This window comes from Lissotriton vulgaris, chromosome 7 (assembly GCF_964263255.1).
Source record: "Lissotriton vulgaris chromosome 7, aLisVul1.2, whole genome shotgun sequence".
Taxonomy (NCBI): domain Eukaryota; kingdom Metazoa; phylum Chordata; class Amphibia; order Caudata; family Salamandridae; genus Lissotriton; species Lissotriton vulgaris.
In genome coordinates, this window is record NC_141695.1 from 483,615,771 (window position 1) to 483,635,507 (window position 19,737).

Here is a 19,737-nt window from a genome sequence, read left to right on the forward strand (position 1 = left end):
CCCACAAGGACGCCATCCTCAGACATCACCACCTCATCAGAACAGCCAAGAGATCGTCCTTCATAGCCCGACTGGATAACAACGCACACGACAGCAAAGAACTTATTAACATAGTGAAGGAACTCTCAAACCCCAGCGCCAACACCTACGACATCCCGCCCTCACAGGATCTGTGCGACTCACTGGCCACCTTCTTGCATCGCAAGATCGCCGAAATTCACAACAGCTTCAACTCCTTATGGACCCCGACCGCAACAGACCACACCGCGAACACCACCTGCACCAACCAGCTGACCTCCTGGTCCCACATCAACGACAAAGAATCACGCAAGGTCATGAACTCCATCCACTCAGGATCGCCGTCAGACCCCTGCCCACACCACTTTTTCAACAAAGCTGTTGCAACTATCGCACCCCAACTACGAAAGATCATCAACATCTCCTTCGACACAGCGGCATTCCCGGAAAGCTGGAAGCACGCCAAAATCAACGCCCTCCTCAAGAAGCCAAAGGCGGACCCCAAAGACCTCAAGAACTTCCAGCCCATCTCCCTGCTCCCCTTCCCAGCGAAGGTCATCGAGAAAATCACCAACATGCAGCTGACCCGCCACCTCAAGGACAACAGCATCCTAGACCCATCCCAGTCCGGATTCAAACGCAACCACAGCACCAAGACTGCCCTTATCGCCGCCACAGGCGACATCAGGCGCCAGCTAGACAACGGCAAAACCTCAGCCCTCATCCTCCTGCAGCTATCAGCCGCATTCGACATGGTCTGCCACTGCACACTAAGAACGCGCACCCAAGAAGACGGAATCCAGAAGATGGCCCGGAAATGAACCACGTCCTTCGTCTCCGGCAGAACCCAGAGAGTCCGCCTCCCTCCCTACCGATCCAAAGCCACCGACATCATCTGCGGCGTACCCCAGAGCTCATCCCTCAGACCGACTCTGTTCAATGTCTACATGGCCCCCCTTGCACAAGTGGCCGCCAGCACAACCTGAACATCATCTCCTATGCCGACGACACCCAGCTCATCCTCTCCCTCACCAAGGACCCGCACACCGCCAAAACCAACATCCACGAGGGCATGAAGGGCGTGGCCAAATGGATGAGGAGCAACCACCTCAAACTGAACTCGGACAAGACAGAGGTCCTCATCCTCGGCCCCATCCCCTCTGCCTGGGACGACTCCTGGTAGCCGACCGCACTCGGAGCAGCTCCAACCCCCACGGACCACGCGTGCAACCTGGGATTCATCCTCGACTCCTCCCTCTCCATGTCGAAGCAGGTCAACGCCATCTCCTCCTCCTGCTACAACACCCTCCGCATGCTTTGCAGGATCTACAAGTGGCTCCCGACTGAAACAAGAAGAACAGTGACCTAAACCCTCGTCAGCAGCAGGCTAGACTACGGCAACGCACTCTACGCAGGTATCCCGGCCAAACACCTGCAACGACTACAACGCATCCAGAACACCTCAGCCCGACTGATCCTCAACGTCCCCCGCCGCAGCCACATCTCCTTCCACCTAAGAGACCTGCACTGGCTCCCTGTCAACAAGAGGATCACCTTCAAACTCCTCAACCACGCACACAAGCACTCCACAACACTGGACCAGCCTACCTGAATGACAGACTCAACGTCTACACCCCCGCCCGCCAGCTCCGCTCCACCAGCTTTGCCCTTGCCGCTGTCCCACGCATCCAACGAACAACCTACGGCAGCAGATCGTTCTCCTTCCTCGCCGCCAAGACCTGGAACACCCTCCAGACCAATCTATGGCAGACCCAAGACCTGCTCACCTTCAGGAGGCTCCTCAAGACCTGGTTTTTTGAGCAGCAGAAGCACCCTCCCCCCAGCGCCTTGAGACCCTCACGGGTAAGTAGCATGCTTTACAAATTCTCTCTCTGATAGTCTCACAATAACGCATCAAATGACCTATTAAAACCAAGCAACACCGCAAAAATGCAAAACACAAACGCAAAAAAATCTGCGATGAGGCCAATTGTGATACAAAAATCGGCGTAAACCAGCAACAGGCCTTCAATTCATAAATGTCAGGTGGAAAAAATCACCATTAAAGGAGAAAAAAAACAGACAAACAAATGGTAAACAACAGCGAAGCACAATGGATGTTGCCGGAGCAAGTGCGGAGGACAACCAGAACCCCACAAGCCCCATGGAGGACCAGCTAGGGACCACAGGGTCAGGTAAGGCCAAGGAGAAGAAGAGTAGGAAGAAGCAGTTCAGTCCACAGGAAAACAGGATCCTGGTAACAGAGGTGGTAGAACACTATCAACAACTGTTGGTCACCTCCACTGTGTCATTGGCAACGAGAAAAGGACTATGGCAGTCCATTGTGGACAAGGTGAATGCAGTAGGAGTGCTGAAGACAACAATCGAAGAGGTCAAGAGGCGCTGGAATGATGTCAAGCGCAAAACCAAGCTGAAACTAGCCAACAATCGGTAGGCAGCAATGCAGACTGGAAGTGAGAGTCCAGCGCCACAGGGGGAGCTGAACGAGATGGAGGAAATGTTGTCCACAGCCATCAGTGGGGAGACGGTGGCAGGAGTTGGGAGACCGAACACTGCTCAACATGACCAGACACAACTGCACCAGGGTGAGTAATGACCAGGGAATCGGGGGCGGGGAGAGATGGGCACAATGGTACACATGTACAAATTCGCTGAGCACATCTGTGCACAAATCATGCCCCAACCCCTAACTCCCACCAGTAGACCAATATACCCAAGTGTGCAACATCTCAGTACTGCTTAAGCACAGAAATCAAAGGCACATCACATGAAATAGAGAAGCTGCAGCAAAATCAGAGCTGCAGATGCGACTCCCCCAAAATGCAGCCCACACACATAACATGCAGAGCACATCAACACTGACAACAATGTGGTACAAACCGCACCACGTCCACAACAGAACACAGGACACAACTGGTGCTACTTGTGCGTAGACACTGGCCAATCACATTTATCATTGTAGTGAATTGTGAGTTGACAATGTACAAATACAAACACACATCCATGATGCTGTCAAAATGTGAACAGACCACCAGAAATAAACAGCTCCTCTCAAACAGCCACAATGTACACAGCCATGCAGTCTGTATGAAAACATGTACAATGCGACAACATACATGTGAACACAATGTTAAACTACACCTCCCCTTCACATTGCAGAGGGGGAATCATCACCTCCTGCAGAGCAGCCCGACCCTCTCTTCTCTGATGACGAAAAGGACACCAGAGCTTCAACTCCGACACGATCTATTAGCTCGTGGAGAGCCTCCGCAGCCCCGCTCGAGGGGTGCACAGTCAAAATATCGATTCCCTAATATCGACCTACAATAATATAGAGTTGTAAATATCGAAGGTGAAGAATATCGCGGTCAAGAATATCGTTGGACAGAATATCGACCCTAAGGTAAGTAATATCGACTTTTTTTATATCGATGTAAGCAATATCAAACTTAGTAATATCGATATCAATTATATCGATGTCACTAATTTTGATGTTACTAATATCGATATTTGTTTGTTGTTATGTATTTTATTATGCATTTTATATGTATGTGTTATATGTTTTTGTCAAGAAGTTTATTTGTTTTAAATTATATGTGTACTATTTATTATATTTTAAAAAATGGTATTTTTAATTTAATGTTATGTTTTAGTACTGGAGCGGGTTGTGGGTTTATAGGGGAATAGGGTGGGAAGTAATTTAATTATATTAAATTAATTATATATTTTTAGTAATTGTAAATTAATTTTTATTGATTTTTGCGTTTAAGTTCTGTAGCGGTTTGTGGGTTTATAGGGGAAGAAGCTGGGAAGTAATTTAATTGTAATTAAGTAATTTTTTATTTTTGATTGGTATTGATAAATAACTTATTTCTAATTAATTATTAATTGGTAATTAATTGTTTTAATTGCTAATTAATTGTATTAATTGGTAATTAAGGTTTGTAATTTGTAATTACATTTTTTAATTGGTAGTTTTTTTTATTGATTATTAAGGTTTGTAATTGGTAATTACATTTTTTAATTGGCAAATAATTTTTTTAATTGGTAATTAAGGTTTGTAATTGGTCATTACATTTTTTAATTGGCAATTAAGTTTTTTATTTGTAATTAAGGTTTGTCATTGGTAATTAGAATTTTTACTTGGTAATTAATTTTTTAATAGGTAATTATTTTTTTGTATTTTGTAAATAATCATTTTTGTTGTTAATTAATTTTTATTAATTGACAATGTATATTATTAATTTAAAAAAAATGTAATAAAAATAAACCATGCATAAATACATATATAAATAACAGAGGCTAAAAGTACTCAACTGGTGCTTCTAAAATACGCCTACCCCGGTGTACCTAACCTAAGCCTAGTACTAGGGAAGAAGTAAGTGAGGTGTAGCATAAATTTAGTATTCTTTTGCCAAGAATCTGCCCAAGATTTCTCCAAGGGTCTAATCAGCTCCGTACCTTAGTTTAGAATGGAGAAGGTCAGTCTTGGGATTCGATTTCCCAACAACCCGCAAGGGTAGCTTGGAAACACTGGAGCTGTATTTCTCGGCAGGAGAAAAGACAGCGTCTCTCTCAGTGCGTGTGCTGGAGGGTCGGCTTCCTTCAGCACTTGCTGTAGCAGGGCACGTTGGGCAAGTAGATAGTCGAACTGCTCCAAACCACTGTGTGTTTGCTTGGACGAGTGTGGGCATATTTATACCTTGAAGGTGCCAAGTTTGACGTACAGTTGGACATAATAACGTCATCAAAGAGTCTCAGTTTTTTGAAAACTCCATGAGTTCTTGGACAAATCAATATTCAAGCAAGGGGAAGTCCCCGGCTGCTGAAGCTGAGTTTTCCAAGAAATCATTGTGGATTTTCGGAACTAGTGGAAGTAGCAATGCCGTATTTGGACTGCATGAGCTATGACTAAATATGTTTATGATATCTATGCCTATATAAGTATATGCTGATTTATACCTATATAAGGGTATGAATCGGGAAACTTACAATAGGGTCCTAAAATGATACATAACAGGGGGGTTGCTCTGGAGGTCTTGGGGGTGGTGGCGGTGGGTGTTGTGGCCCAGTTGGGGCTCCCAGCTGCATGATATGTGGCTCCATGGCATCTGTTACCCTTCAGGTGTGGCTATGGGCTGGTCTCCCTTTTGTGGTGCAGGCTGTCATCTGACTTTTCACCAGGTCAGAGCTGGTGTTGATTTCATGCTGCTAGCGTGCCTTATCGCATGTTTTGTGATCTTATCACCGATCTGGCTGGTCATTGAGGATGTTGCGGAGTGGTTTTGTTGCGTCTTTATGCGGGGGAATGCCTACTCTGCATTTCATTAGCGATAGTTGCTGGTGTCATCTGTGGCGATTTTTTTTGCGGCTGCTATCGCAGGTAAACTGGTGATATCCGATGTTAGCACGAGCTTGTGAATAGGCCAATAAATGTATCACCACTTTGGCTGTGATAAAGTGCTGTTAACTCTGCGATAACTCCTTGAGAATATGCCCCTCAGTTTTGTTTGGGTCCTTTAAAGATGAATCTGATTGCCTGTTTGCTGACGATGGGCAGTCCTACAAAGAAATGTTTGCAAGAGAGGAAGGAATAGACCAACCTTTAGTGGAGGCAGGTTCACTCAACCTTCTAGTTTGGAAGATTTCTGGGGATCTAAAAGATTTTCACAGTTTCCACAAACATCTTTAGAGTTACTCAAACAGTCATGGGTGCCTGGAAGTTGGAAGAGGTATAGGAGTGCATGGTCAGTTTGGCTACATTGGTGCATGGCAAGGGATTTGAATCACGTGGGGGTTGATGAGGTAATGGTAGCTAATTTTTTTTGCGGAATTGTTAGCGAAGGGTTTATCTTATAGAACAGTAAACTGTTATAGATTAGCGGTTTCTGCTGGTCATGCTTTGGTGCAGGGTATGTCTATAGGATAAAGTCCTATGGTGTGCAGAGTGATTATAAGGATCAGGTTGAAAAGACCTCCTAAAGCAAGGTATAATTTGGTTTGGGATGTGGATTTGATTTTAAATTATTTGAATGTTGCCTAGCAAATAGATTTTTGGGTTTGAGAGAATTAACTTGAAAGTTGGCAAACTTGTTAAACATAACTTCTCTTAGTAGTATGTCAGATGTTAGGGCTCTTGATATTAGTTCTAGGCATTATCAACCACATGGAGTCCTGTTTGAAATCTGGAAAAGAACCAAGACAATTTCATATTTTGTTTTTTATCCTATGTTTGATGCAAATCCAAAGCTTTGTATTGTCAAGTGCTTGAAGGAGTATTTAAGTAGGGTGTTGGAGTTTAGTGTTCATGGTGTACACCTTTTTTTTAATTCAAAATAATTTTATTGAACATTTTCCAAGATAAATGAACAAAGGAGGGAGAAACAGCAAAGGAATATAATAAGGTCCATATTGAAGAGCCCAGGCCTGGCATAGAGAAACTGAGTTGGGAGGTTGCCATAGAAAATCATAAACATATATCAAAACTAAGGCGAGTTGCATCAAATCAAGACAGTATAAAGTACGGCACCCAGAAATTTACAAATAATAATATTAAAGTTAATATGGTAAGGAAAAATAGGAACCAGTAGGCGGTTGAATGAGAAGCGCTATATAAAGAGGAGCACTCCAAATAGAGCACATTCTACTTGGTGTCAAGTATCTTGCAGTAAGTAACATGCAACATGGGATAGTAAAATAGGACAGAGATGAGGAGATCGTTGTCAGCCACAATTGAGAAGCAAATAGATTGCTTGTTCAGGGCAATAACAGACATGAGGCAGTGGGCATCAAGGAAGAGCCCAAGCTACTCATACATTAAGTCTTCAAAGGGGTTTGGTGGAGGCAAAGTAACTGTCGAGGGTGGTCCAGACAGACGTTTTGTGGGCTATCCACGGAGAGCTTCGAAGGGAGATGTTGTCTGTGCCTCTCAGGAAGGAGACCCAGTTTAACCAAGATCGGAAAGACGGGGCAGCTGAGTTTTTCCAGTTAGCGAGTACTGTTTTGCTGGCAATGGTTAGGAGAATATCAATAAAGAGGGTATCGCTACGGAAGTTAATTTTTGGGTCAAGGAATCCTTGGACAAGCGATAGGAAGCTCTTTTCTAGTTGGACCCCACATAGTGTGTGTATGAAATTGAATACAAAGTCCCTGAATTGAGTTACCACACTGCAGTAGAACAGAAGGTGGGGGAGGTCACCTGTCGAATTATTATAATTTCAGCGAAAATGATTTATTCCTGAGGGAGAGCTTGTGGAGATGGGAAGGAGTCTAGAAGGTTCTATGGTGTAACCAGAATTTAACCTGGTAGAGACAGAGGGAAAGATTTTGTGGGAGAATACCAGCCTCCATATTAGATGCCAGGTCTCCGGAGTGAGAGTCTCAGTCAGATCCCATTTTTCCTGAGTGCACGAGATTAGGTTACTAGATTTTGGTTTTATGAGGTGATAGAACTTGGAGTCTGGATGACCAGACTTATTAAAGGTCAGAATGGATTTGGGAAGAGAGGGCTCACTCGGAGAGAGATTAAGTTTGGGCAGATTGAATTTAAGTTTGAGGAAGTCATGTAGATCTAAGTCCCGTAGGCCGAAGTGAGATCGCAATTCTCTAAAAGACAGTGGAGATCGTGGAGACCCTAGATCTTTCAAGAAATTAATACCATTACAGGCCCAGTGTGGCCAAAAGACCAGAATGCCTTAGATTGTAATTTTAGAGTTATTTCAGAGAAAAATCATGTTAGATTTCGTGATCGGTACCTCAAGGAACTTGTCATTTTTCAGAAAGGCTCTTTTGATGGTGCTAAGAATGTATTTTCCGGAGGCAGGGTTTTTTGGGGCACTGGTTAGGAGGGAAATAGGGTGGAGCTCACCCAGTAGTTCCCTTTCAATCGATAACCAATAAGGTAATGAATAGGTTAGCCAGATGGAGCCCTGACCTGTGAGGAAAGCAGTTTGATAGTTTCTGAAGTCAGCCAGATTAACACCTCCAAGAGGAACCGGTAGGCAGAGTTTTTTTATAGAGATTGGTAGAAATTGGGGTCTCTAGTTGGTAAGGGTTTGCACCTTTGTCCAAGTAAGGACACTTTTTCCTAGTCAGAATAAGGGAGTTAGACTCCTAAGATAACCCCTGCTCATCCCCTTGGTAGTTTGGCATGAGCAGTCAGGCTTATCTCAGAGGCAGTGCGCAAAGCATTTGCACATAACCAACTGTAATACAGTGAAACACTACAAACGGACACCACACCTGTTTTAGAAAATCCAATATTTTATACACTTACAACTCCACAATACAGTGCTTAAAAATGTATACTTTGCAAGAATACTTGAAACATACAGTTCCTTGAAGTCAGTAGCTCCGTCACGGCTACCAGGGTGTTGTGACTAACAAATCCAAACAGTTCTGGCTGATAGCAGCGCCGCGGGCCAGCTACGGTGTTGGGGAGACCCGCAAAACAGTACGGTTAGAAATGGAGGGCATCAGCGACTTCTAGTTGAGCTATAATTAGCCGCAGTCGGCAGGTGTCGGTTATGGAAGTCAGTGCAGGAGTCGTCGGGCTCTTGGAGTCACATGCGTTGCAGATCGAACTCCTCACAGTTGAAGCCAGGAGCGCTGGCTTCGGCAGGCATTGGATGCTGCCATGGGAAGTGCAGCGGTGTGGCGTGCACTGCCCTCAGGTCGTGGTGCAGGCAGCGGCTCGGTGAACGTCATCCAGCGGCACCGGTGAGTCCAAGGCAGCGGTGCAAACTGATGCTGTGCTCATCGCAGTGCTGGCACACCACGGTGCAAGCAGCGACATCATCGTTGCTGAAGCACTGTCCTCGGCTGATGAACTGCAGTCGATAGTGCCAGCGTATGTAGGCCAAGGCTGCTGTGCGGCATGAGAACGGTGCGTCATATAACTTACGAGCTGTGCCTCAAACCACGGTGCAAGGCGGTGTCCTAAAGCGGTGCGAAGCGCAGTACCCACAGGTTGTGGTACAAGCAGCGGCTCAGTGGCGGTATCAGGCGGCGGCGTCTGTGAGACAATCGTTTCGGTTTGGCGGTGCCCTCTGTGGTGTCTTCAGGACACAGAGTCGGCAGCGGTGTCATAGATGGCGTTAGGTTGCTTTATCTTCTGTTGCAGAAGTGCTGAGGCACGAAGAACTTGAAGTCTTTGCTGTTCCTAAGACTTCTTGAACTGGAGGAAAGCTCTACCTCAGGCACTTGATGGAACTCAATAAAGAACTTGCAGACATTTTGGTCCAGTCCTTTCACTGGCCAAGAGAGAAGCAGCCACTGAAGGCCAATACAGTAAAGCACTCAGCAAAGTGGTAGTTCCTCCTCACAGCTTCTCCGGCTTTTCTTCTCAGCAGTTTTCTTGGGTCCAAAAGAGTTCTAAAGTTCTGGAGTCTGGGCCCAAGTATTTATATTACACAATCCTTTGTTCTCTCAAGCAGAGAGTGTCTGTGCTTAGTCAAAACCAGTTATGTCCTCTCAGGCAGAGCTTCCTGAAAGGAGGTGGGGACAGCATTGTGGAAGGCAGCCCAGGCCCATTCAGGTGAAAGGAAATCTTCTCCCCCTACTCTAAATGCAGCCATGGTCTATTCAGCCCAGCACTGACTCCTCAGACTCTCTGGAGCCACTGCACATCCCCCAGCCACTCTCAACCCCAAGCCAGACGGTCAATACACATCCTAGTAGAGGCACAATGGATGGCTAAGCAAGATAATACCTACTTTTTAAAAGTGGTATTTTCAAACGCAGAATGTAAAAACTACTTTCACTAAAAGATGCATTTTAACATTCTGAGTTCAGTCATACTAAACTTTATTTTGCTACCAGGCTCCCAGAGGTAGTTATGTTTATAAGATGTTATAAGTAAAACTCCCCATTCTATCCTATGAGAACAGGTAGCCTTGCAATAGTGAAAAATGAAATTGGCAGTATTTCACAATCAGGACATGCCACACATATCAGGGCATGTCCTACCCTACACATACACTGCACCCTGCCCGCGGGGGTACCTTGGGCCTACCTTGGAATTCACTAACATGTAGGAAAAGGGAAGGTTAGGGCCTGGCAAGTCTTGCCAGGTCAGCATGGAAGTCACAAACTGCGTGCAGACTCTGCAGTGGCAGGCCTGAGTTACCTTTACAGGACTACTTCTGTGGGTGGCACAATCAGCACTGTAAGCCCACTAGTAGCATTTGATTTACAGGCCCTTGCACTCTCAGTGGACTTTAGTTACCAGGAAATCAAATATGCCAATCATGGAAACCCCAATCAATAACGCAATTTACAACAGGAGCACTTGCACATCAACACTGAACAGCAGTGAGAAAATGTGCTGAGAGACTAAACCAGCAAAAACAGAGTCAAAACCAGGAGGTCAGAAAGCAAAAAGACAGGGGAAACACGCCAAAAGATGTCAAGTCTAACAGAGATACTGGGGCATTTGTTCTGCCAGATAAATTTGTTTAATAATCTATCGACTTTTTGGTGGAAATCATTTGATAGGGCTAACAGAAACATATTCGCGATGTTGATTATAGGGTTGATCATCATTTTGACGGTCTTTATACAGCCCCGTCATGTAAGAAATGTTGGATTCCAACACTCTAGGAGATATTCTTTAGTGTTAGGGTCTCATTGTGGTGTAGGGAATCTAATGCGTCCAAGTAGATTACCAGGCCCACGTATTTAATAAACTCTGGTTTCCAGTATAGGCCAGTGCTCGCGAACAGGGTGCTGGAGCAAAGGTTATTTAGGGCAAGAATTTCTGACTTTTCTTTATTTCATTCATCATTTGAAACTCAGGCATACTCTTCTATGGTTTGAAGTAGGGCAGGACTAGATTGTGAAGCCGCTTTATGGGGTTTCAAAGAATGTAAGAGCGTTTCTACTCTACTATAGCTAAATGGGTAAAGTCAGTTATGAAAGAAAGAGGTGTAAATGTAGATCTTTTTACAGCGCATTCTGTCAGATGTGCTACGGCTAGTAAGGCCTACGTTAGTTGTGGAAGTCTGAAAGAAATCCTAAAGGTGCTGATTAGTCTAATGCAGAGTTTTTTAGGTAGTTTTATTTCAAACCTATAGAGAATGTTGCAAATAAATTATTGAACGTCTTTGAACATACATAATGGTAGCCTCCTGTCTTGCCATAAAATGTAAATTCTCATAGGTTTACTGCATGGAGAATCGTGATTTTGTTAAAGATAAGGAGGCTAGTATTATCCCTCCCTACCACCCTGTTTTTTGGGGCTTCTGACTTTAAAATGTTATAATGGTATTTTTGGAAATGTCTTTTATTATAACTATTTAATAAAGATTTATTTTAGTGCATTCGCTATAAAGCAAGTGTTAAGAAGCATTTTTTACGTGAGGATCAGCCACGGCCCGTGGAGTGAGTTTCGGTGGGGTGAAGAGGCGGGGCATTTTGCGATGCAGGGCACACTACGAAATTCGTTTTATTAATTAAATTGTTTACTTACCTTCAATTATCCATACTCCAGTTTTTAGCAACCCCTCCCCCACCCCGCCTCTTCGCCCCACCGAAACTCCCTCCACGGGCCGTGGCTGGTGAGGAATGGTATTTTATTGTAATAAGGTTTTTTATTCTTTACAGAGAATCAACATTTACTGGCGTCTTCTCTCTGTCTCCACTCAGTTCCAAGTCAAGAAACGGGAATGCTTTGGTTACTTGACGTTCGCCTTCCACAAAGAACTGGTGCATTTATGATTACATTTTATAATGATGTTTTCTAGTACCATAGACCTATCAAAATAGTATGGGTGTGAAATGAGTCCCTTGGGACTTCTTGTTGCATGTATTATGCTTACCCTGGTCGTTCCTTGTTTCTTCTTGACTGTACCGAGGTGAGCAGGAGTCTCCACCACTCTAAGGCACGCCGTTATGTCTTCTTTTCAAGATGGCATACTTTTATCATTAGTACTGTTATGTTGACAGGTTCCCTTAAAAGTCAAATTGCATGCCTTAATATTTTTCGGAAATATCCCTGAACACTGTTATAGGGCTCTGAACTGTAGTTGTCAAACCATTTGATGTGCACAATATCTGTATGCAAGTATGTACATTTTCGGGGGTACCGGGAAAGTCATTGTATAATATACAGACACATGAAATTGTCCATCTCACCTAAGTGTTTGTTCTGCACAAGAAGGAAGGGGTTAGCACGAGGGGAAGTTGTTGTGCCCACGGTGGTCCCTGGTCTTGTGGGCCCAAAGAGTGATTTCAGCTTTGACGAATTCATGAGCTCTTCAGAGGTCTATGATTTGCATAGTGTAAACAAAGCACCTTCTGTGAGTGCTCCCAGCGTGAAAGGATAATGTGTGGCAAGAACTTTTTTTACATTTCAAGGTGTGTTATTAGGTTATAGACTTCTCCTATAGGCTAGATTACATAAAGTTGGAACAACATTTGCATCAACTAACCTGTACTAGACCGCCGCACTGATCAATGTGTGCAAAAAATCATTTGGTTCAAGCTTTGTCTTTGCAGTGGAAGAAGTAAAATGTATATGAGCGTCCTCTTGGTTAGGAATGACAGTGACAAAGGGCAGAATTCGAAACAGCGCAGACACGTGCAGGCTGGGGAGAGAATACAGAGCAGTGATGAAGGTGAGAGAGGAGAGGGGGAGCAGGTAGAGAGAAGAAAAACAACAAGAGGGGAGTGGGTAAAATCGAGCTTAGTAGAAGGAATGGAGGATAGCAAATCAAAGATGAAGAGAGAGTGCAGAAATGGGGTGAAGAAAGGAAAGACAGGGAATGAAAGAATGCAGGGGAGAGGACAGAGAGGAAGTAGAACCGATAAGTGATAGAAGGAGAAACTTCGAGTAAGGATAAAATATAGAGACAAATAATGAGTGCCCGGCGAGAGATAGACAGCAGTTCATGGTTGGAACGGAAGAGGGAAAAGGTCAGAGGTAACACGGATACAGAAAAATCGGCAAACCATTTTTCTTTACAAAACATCCCATTTTCCTTTAAGAAAAACGGGCTGCATTTAAAAAAAAAAAGATTGCTTTATTGAAAAAGTCTCAGAGAGGTGGTGGATTACTGAACAGAGCAGACCACCATTCCTGTGATTTTTGGGATTCTCAATGCGTCACAAATTGATACCTACCTCATTAATATTCATGAGGCAGGTCTATTTGTGACCCACTGGCAATTGTAAAATGTGCAAAACGCACATTTGTAAATTTATGTTTGCGATTACCAAACAGCAAATCACAAAAATTAGCTATTTGGTAATCGCAAACTGAATTTTTTATATGGGACCCCTACGTCACTTCTTGCTTCAAGACTCTGGCCTTTCCAGCATATATCACCAGATGAATTCCCGATAAGTTACTTGCAGGACTCTTGTGAGCTTTATAGGTCACATACAGGGCTTTAGGTGGGAGGAAAAAAAATAGCGGGGTCTCTCAAAGGGGCATATTCAGGTAGTGGCTTAAAAACACTTGAGCAAAAAATCTGTGTCTTGCCCAACTGGTATTTTGCTGCTTCTGACATTACATCCAGATATACAATATACGTTTTTTTACACCTAAAAGAAGCCAGGACTAATAAGGAATAACTATGGCTTTGTTGTATATAATATTTAAATTGTTTTGGTTTTTGTGGGAAAGAATGTGGTGTAAAGGCCAGAGCTATCAACTTTGGAGATGGAGAAGCAGGCTGCCTAAGGTGCTGGCGTGGCTTCAAACACTAATGTCTATCATGCAAAATCCTGGCCAGGCATTGTTTGTCCACAGCCAACCACCAAAGTCATTTCAGTCGATACAGGACACCTTACAATCAAGTGACCTTACACTTGTTTGTCTCCAAGCCACCCTCTAAATGTAAAGGATCAAGGCACTCTAGTGCAAGGAGACTACTTCTTCAGTGCAGGGTGCGTTCTTAATCTGCCAATTGCTTCATATAATTTACTTAGTTTTAAATAGTGTGGGCCCTGACCTCTCCCCCGCCTTGTGAAAAGCCAATAGATTGTTGTTAGGACAATTAACTCAAATTCGGAACTGTTGTACTGAAAACAAAAACAAACAAACACTTGGCTAAAACTAAATACTAAAAACAAAAATCTACCTTTCCCATCATTAACTTTGTTTCAATGTGTATAATGTATACAATGGTACCCGAGCATCACATTTGTTTACATTTTTTTTTAAAGACCGTAAAGGGCAGTTAGAAACGTAGGCAATAACTTCACCGCATTTTACACGTTATGCATGTTGAAAGAGGGATGGCTGGATTGGTGGGTGCATTTTTAAAGTCGCAGTGTTTATTAGCCAAAATACCAATTTTAACAGACTCTCGTTTCACCCATTGGAAATGCAAGCGGTGCTGCTCGTCTCAATCCCATCCTCATCACAGCCTTAACAGGCTGTCACCTTTAACACAGGACGTGCAAATACTCCTAAAATGCCCCCTTTATCAACCGGTGGCCAACTCCTGAAGAATGATGTATGAGGTTTCTAATGGCAATGCTGGTGATGTCATTGGTGAACGTGTGATCGAATATCCAGCCTACCTTTAAAACTTGAAACGATAACACATTATTCAAATAATAGAACGTACTCAAATATAAAACAAGCACGCATGTTGCTGTCAGTCAGCCACACCTTGTGAGCATGCTGTCCCTGTATGCTATTTGGCTTGGAGTCAGTGAACTTCTGAAAAGACTTGTACATCTGAAAACGTCTAGGCACCCCTGGGCTGAACTGTTGCCAGTTATATTGACGTATTGACCAATACTAGGGCGTTTTCCGTTTCCCAAGTCTCCGGAATTTCGTCTGATAAGGAAAGCAAGACACCGGAAGATGAACTGATTTCTGTGTGCGTAACTGGCCAATGACACAAGCTCTGTTCAGCCTGGTCTGCTGAGTTTCTGATCAAATAATCCAATATTATAAGCTGCTTTAGTGTAATGAGACTTAAGGCAAATGGATGTTGCTGTGCACAGTCATCCACGTATTTGGATGTATAAGGAGGGCGCATAACTACAGAGTTATAAGACCCTGTGGGTTACAACGTCATGGTCAGATCGGTGAAGATGCCAGGATACTAGGACAGGCATAGGGGCAGTGTGATGTCATTAGAGTCAGTGTGTGTGTGTGGTTTAGACACATAGTGCAGAGTGAACTAAAAGCAGCACTAACCCAGGGCAAAAATGCAATGATCAAGCATTTACAGGCTGATGAGGTGATGTTTAAAGGGCAGGGCCCGGAACTTTTTCCTGAAGCCAAGGAATGATGATGTTTGACCGACTTTGACGAACTAAGAAAGGAATTCTGCTCCCATAATCTCTGCCATGGGTGAGCTATCTTCCTCAATTTTCCTTTTCAGATTCTTGCAATTTTACCACCTAGTCATCTGCAAATAATAAAGGTCCTGTCAGTAGAACGTGGTGCGGGTGTAGGGGGATAGTGTGGAGTAATTGTAATGGCCCTTGTCCAAAAACAGTGCATTTGTGGTACTAAGGGATGTTTGCCAACTAAGAAGTGCACATTTTACACCCAATGGTTTTTGAACTGCCTTTAATTTTGCAATGCACCAATCAGTCACTCACTGCAATTGTAGAGGGCCGTAAAACATCCCACCTCATGCATATTTATTTGGCAGTTTACATTTTGCCATCCTCTATGATTGGCAGCGAATACAGAGATGGGGGCTCCCAAATATCCATTCCCAAACAGGAAGTTGTCCCTCGAAGATGGCTTCCACTTAACAATTCAGTTAGCTACCCAACTCGAGTGTCAATACCGGAGCAAATGATTGTGGCTGCAATTTCCATTTTGTAATTTGCAGTTTCCATCACAAACCATTAATACCCCAACACCATCCACCTAGGGTGTAGTTATCATTGGTGCAGCAGGTACTGTGGTGCTGGGGCCCAGAGCCCCGAGCTGGCCCCTGGAACCCTGATCATTCTTGTATTTCACTCCTCCAACAGCTGTCTAAGGGGCCACACCTTGCTTGCACCTTGGCTCATTGCATCCTTGCTGCACTACTGCACCACCCCTTGGGACTGACAAATAGAGGGAAGAAGCGCCTTTCATGTGCATCCTATTTGCAATTTGGAAATGGTCGCAAAACCTCCTTTGAGAGTCGGAGCGACTTTCATGAATTGGAAAAGAGGATTTGTATATTTTAACAGGGATTTTTCAGGTGCAAACCCTGTGTTTTTGTGATTTTATCCCAAAAAACCATTGTACATCAGCTCCACTGTTCCTAAACCCTCTACTTTCTTTCACACTCAAGGCGTGAAAATGCCTGGTACATTTTTCTGTAGAAGCATTTATTGATGTTAAATGCAAGTGTTGTTCGATTCAATGTAATGCTTCCCCAGTGGCTCTTATTCAACATTAAAAGTGAGTTTGGCCAGTCCAGCTTTTTGTCTTACTGGAAAAGTTCAAAGAGGCTACATGTTCCGGACGAAATATTCAAATGTCAGTGACTGAAAAATAAATATTATGACAAGCAGGGACCTCCCTATACAGAAACCCTTCTGCACATGGTCACATAATTCTTCCCGAGCAATCGAATGCTTCTAACACGCTTTAGGAAATCCTCTAAGCCAATTATTGCTGTACATTACATCGTTCTTTAGATACCAGGCCCACATGCAAACGTTTCTTATATGCACTGGCACAAAGTATCGGTGTAGAAGGTAAAGCATTTCACTTTTTTCCTGTTGCTGTTTTTCTTACAAACCTTGAACAGTTGCCTTGCAGAAGGTGTGCTGCGGTTACAATTAAAGTCACTTTTTCTCCTCTCACCAACCACTCCATTAGATAAGAGGGCCATCTCCATTGGCTCTGATGGATAGCATTGATACTTATGGCCTGATCTCGAGGTTGACTGACGGGATAGTCCATCACGAATGTTATGGATATCCTGTATCCTGCATTACATACTAGGGCACTTATATTTCGGACGGATATGTAATATGTAGTATGCAGCATTCCATTCGTCAATCTCTAAATTAGACCATTAGAATAAAGAAACCTACCAATGAATCATTTCTTGATTGCAGATGAACAAATAATATATCATGGTAGGGGACGAGCCTCTGAATATTAATAACACAACTTTGATGTAATGATGTAATATTATATAAGTAACTACAATAGTGGTAACTCGACATTATCCTTTACTGTATCTAAGCAAGGGTGACCAGGTTACAGAGGAGTCTACTCTTGGCCAGTCTTGTTAATGCTCCAAACAACAGACGTATACGCATAACATTGAAACATTAAAACATTTGTGAGTCACAATCACCGCCGGCTCATTAACGTCTTGTTGATTTCGAACATTATTCAATTTGAACTGTAAAGTAGTTTCATTATTAATTTGCCACCCACTCACAACCTAGAAGAAATGCGAGAGGCGCGCGCCTTGCAGCTGGAGACACATCCATCAGCCGGCACAGACTTGCCACTAATCAAAACACGGCGCCCATGCTTCAATGATAGGCAAAGGTGATTCAAAGCACACGGTGTGACATACCATCAACCGATGACATCAGCATAATTATCGCCTTAAGTACGAGCCTAAACAAGTCCGATATCCCACATCTTTTAACTCTGAGGCTAGCAGATTTTTTTACTCACCGCTGCTCCCAAAGACCTCCTCGCAGGAGTACCAGATCCCAGCGTGGAAGTGTCGTTGGATGAATTTGTCGTCACCGGCTTCCCAGCTGTACTGGACCACGCTGGTGTCGTTGGAGTCGGAGCCGTTGACTCGGATGCAGTACGTCACGCGCTCCTTCACCTCGCTGGTGCAGAAGGGTTTGGGGACCTTCCTGGTCCCTTGGCACCAGTAACTGCTGCCGAAGGCGGTGATGGAGAACACGAGTGAGAGGACATTGAGAGTGAGAGCGACCGATGCTCTGTGCCTCCTGTCCATGCCCATCACCCCGCCAAGCCCTCGCGCAGCGAGGAGACGAGGAGACTGAGATCCCGTCGAAGCACCTGCTCCAAGTGCCTTCGCGCTGCTGTCATAAGCAGCCACTTGGCGGGAAGCGGGCTGCCTAATTTGCTTTCAGCCAATGAAATTCTTAGCAAGTCAAAATTTACACAGCTGCATATATACTAAGGAAAGCATGGGTACCGAATCATTTTGTTTAGGCACTCATAGAGGTAGAAGGGGTAACAATACTTACAAAAAAAATGTAAAAGGGAAAAATACAATAGTACATTTTCGGTAAAAAAAACATCTTCTATAACAATAGTTTTTCGACGGAACGGAGGGAGGTGACTACATGTCACTGATCCATTAACCCCAGAAGCTCAGCCGATTGAACTATTAACCCCCGAAGCCTATTTGGAGACTGGCACAACTGGTGCTGAAAGGGTCCCTCCATACCTCTCTTTATTAAAATAAAGCTCCGGTCGCAGTTTAACTGGGTCTCTATAAATTGTGCCTCCTGTCGTGAGAGATAATCCCTGATCAGCTGGCGGAAGGGCAGGGAAGTATTTCAATCAAGGCACTTGTACGATGTCTCGCGCCGCTCTGCGTCCCCTGCACGTTGGGGATTTAGCATCCAATCAGCCAGTAGACTGTTCATGTCGGCTGAGCCGTGATTGGGATGCGAGGGTTAGTCTTTCCCGGAAGCAAGAGCATTCCACTAGGAATTGGGTAGTTGGATTATTGTCAGTGCTGGGCAGACTGCTGGTTTGTTCGAGGTGAAAGGATATTTAGCATGCACGAGGGTTCGATCGCTGTATCTGGGGAACGGCTCTCATCATGTCGACTATTAGGAAGATTTATGGAAAATATACTGCAACTTTAATGAGTTTTGGGCCTTACAAGTGCAACTGCGTTAGCACATGTTATACTCGTACAGCTCTTTTAAGACCAGGGATAAGGAGTATAGGAGTTTGTAGCTCTGGGAAAACAATTGTAATTAAAATAAGCGCGGACTAGGGAAATATTTCTTGTTTTTTAGTCTAATAATAATGAACATTGACAAAGTCAACAGGCAACAGGTCTAGCTTTTAATTTGAACATAGAGACATACATATGCTCATGTAAATCAAGAGGGGGCTTTAAGGGAGAAAAAGCCAATAATTGAGATGTTAATGGAGAAAGCGATTTAACGCAGAAGGCAATATAGGCGAAATAATGCACAATAGCCTTATTATATTAGAAGCACGACATATGGTGCTGAATATATTTACTGTTTAATGCAACCAATGGGACACGATCCCGTTTTGCCCATACATTCACTAAAAAGTAAACATGATGGCACGAAAATATGTGACCTTTGTTCTGTGGGCTTTTTAGTGTTACATGTTCAACGTTGATAATATGTAACGAGGTAAATTTGTGCCAATCTATGTGGAAAGTACTTATTTTACATTACATTGGAAAGAGTATATCGAGGTACACATGGAAAAGGGGTTTGTAGATCAAAATATACAAAATAATTACATGGGAAGCAATAGCCAATGTTGGTTTCCTACACACACATAATCTTATACCACTGCTATGCACTCACATATTCTATGTGTGTGATAAGCATAAACCAGTGTTGAATGCTTTGTACCTGTTCTCTGTGTTGAGGAAGATTCCTTTGGTACTTCTCAAGTTGTAGTTGTGTTGTATGTTACTGAAGGTTATAAGTCACATTTTCCCGTATAAAGATCAAATCAATTAGCACTGAGAGGAAAGTGCAGGGTGCAAAAGGGTCGGTAGAGCA

At 43.7% G+C, this 19,737-nt stretch overlaps 1 protein-coding gene across 1 annotated transcript in view; it reads right to left on the reverse strand.

Annotated features, from left to right (window-relative positions):
- Window positions 1-17,948, reverse strand: part of LOC147701920 (germ cell-specific gene 1-like protein) — a 111,354-nt gene extending 93,406 nt beyond the window's left edge. Inside the window, exon 1 of the mRNA XM_086928725.1 lies at window positions 17,648-17,948. Coding sequence (XP_086784851.1) covers window positions 17,648-17,948 — 301 coding nt within the window. The remainder of the gene's footprint in view (window positions 1-17,647) is intronic.
- Window positions 17,949-19,737: the final 1,789 nt, after the last annotated feature.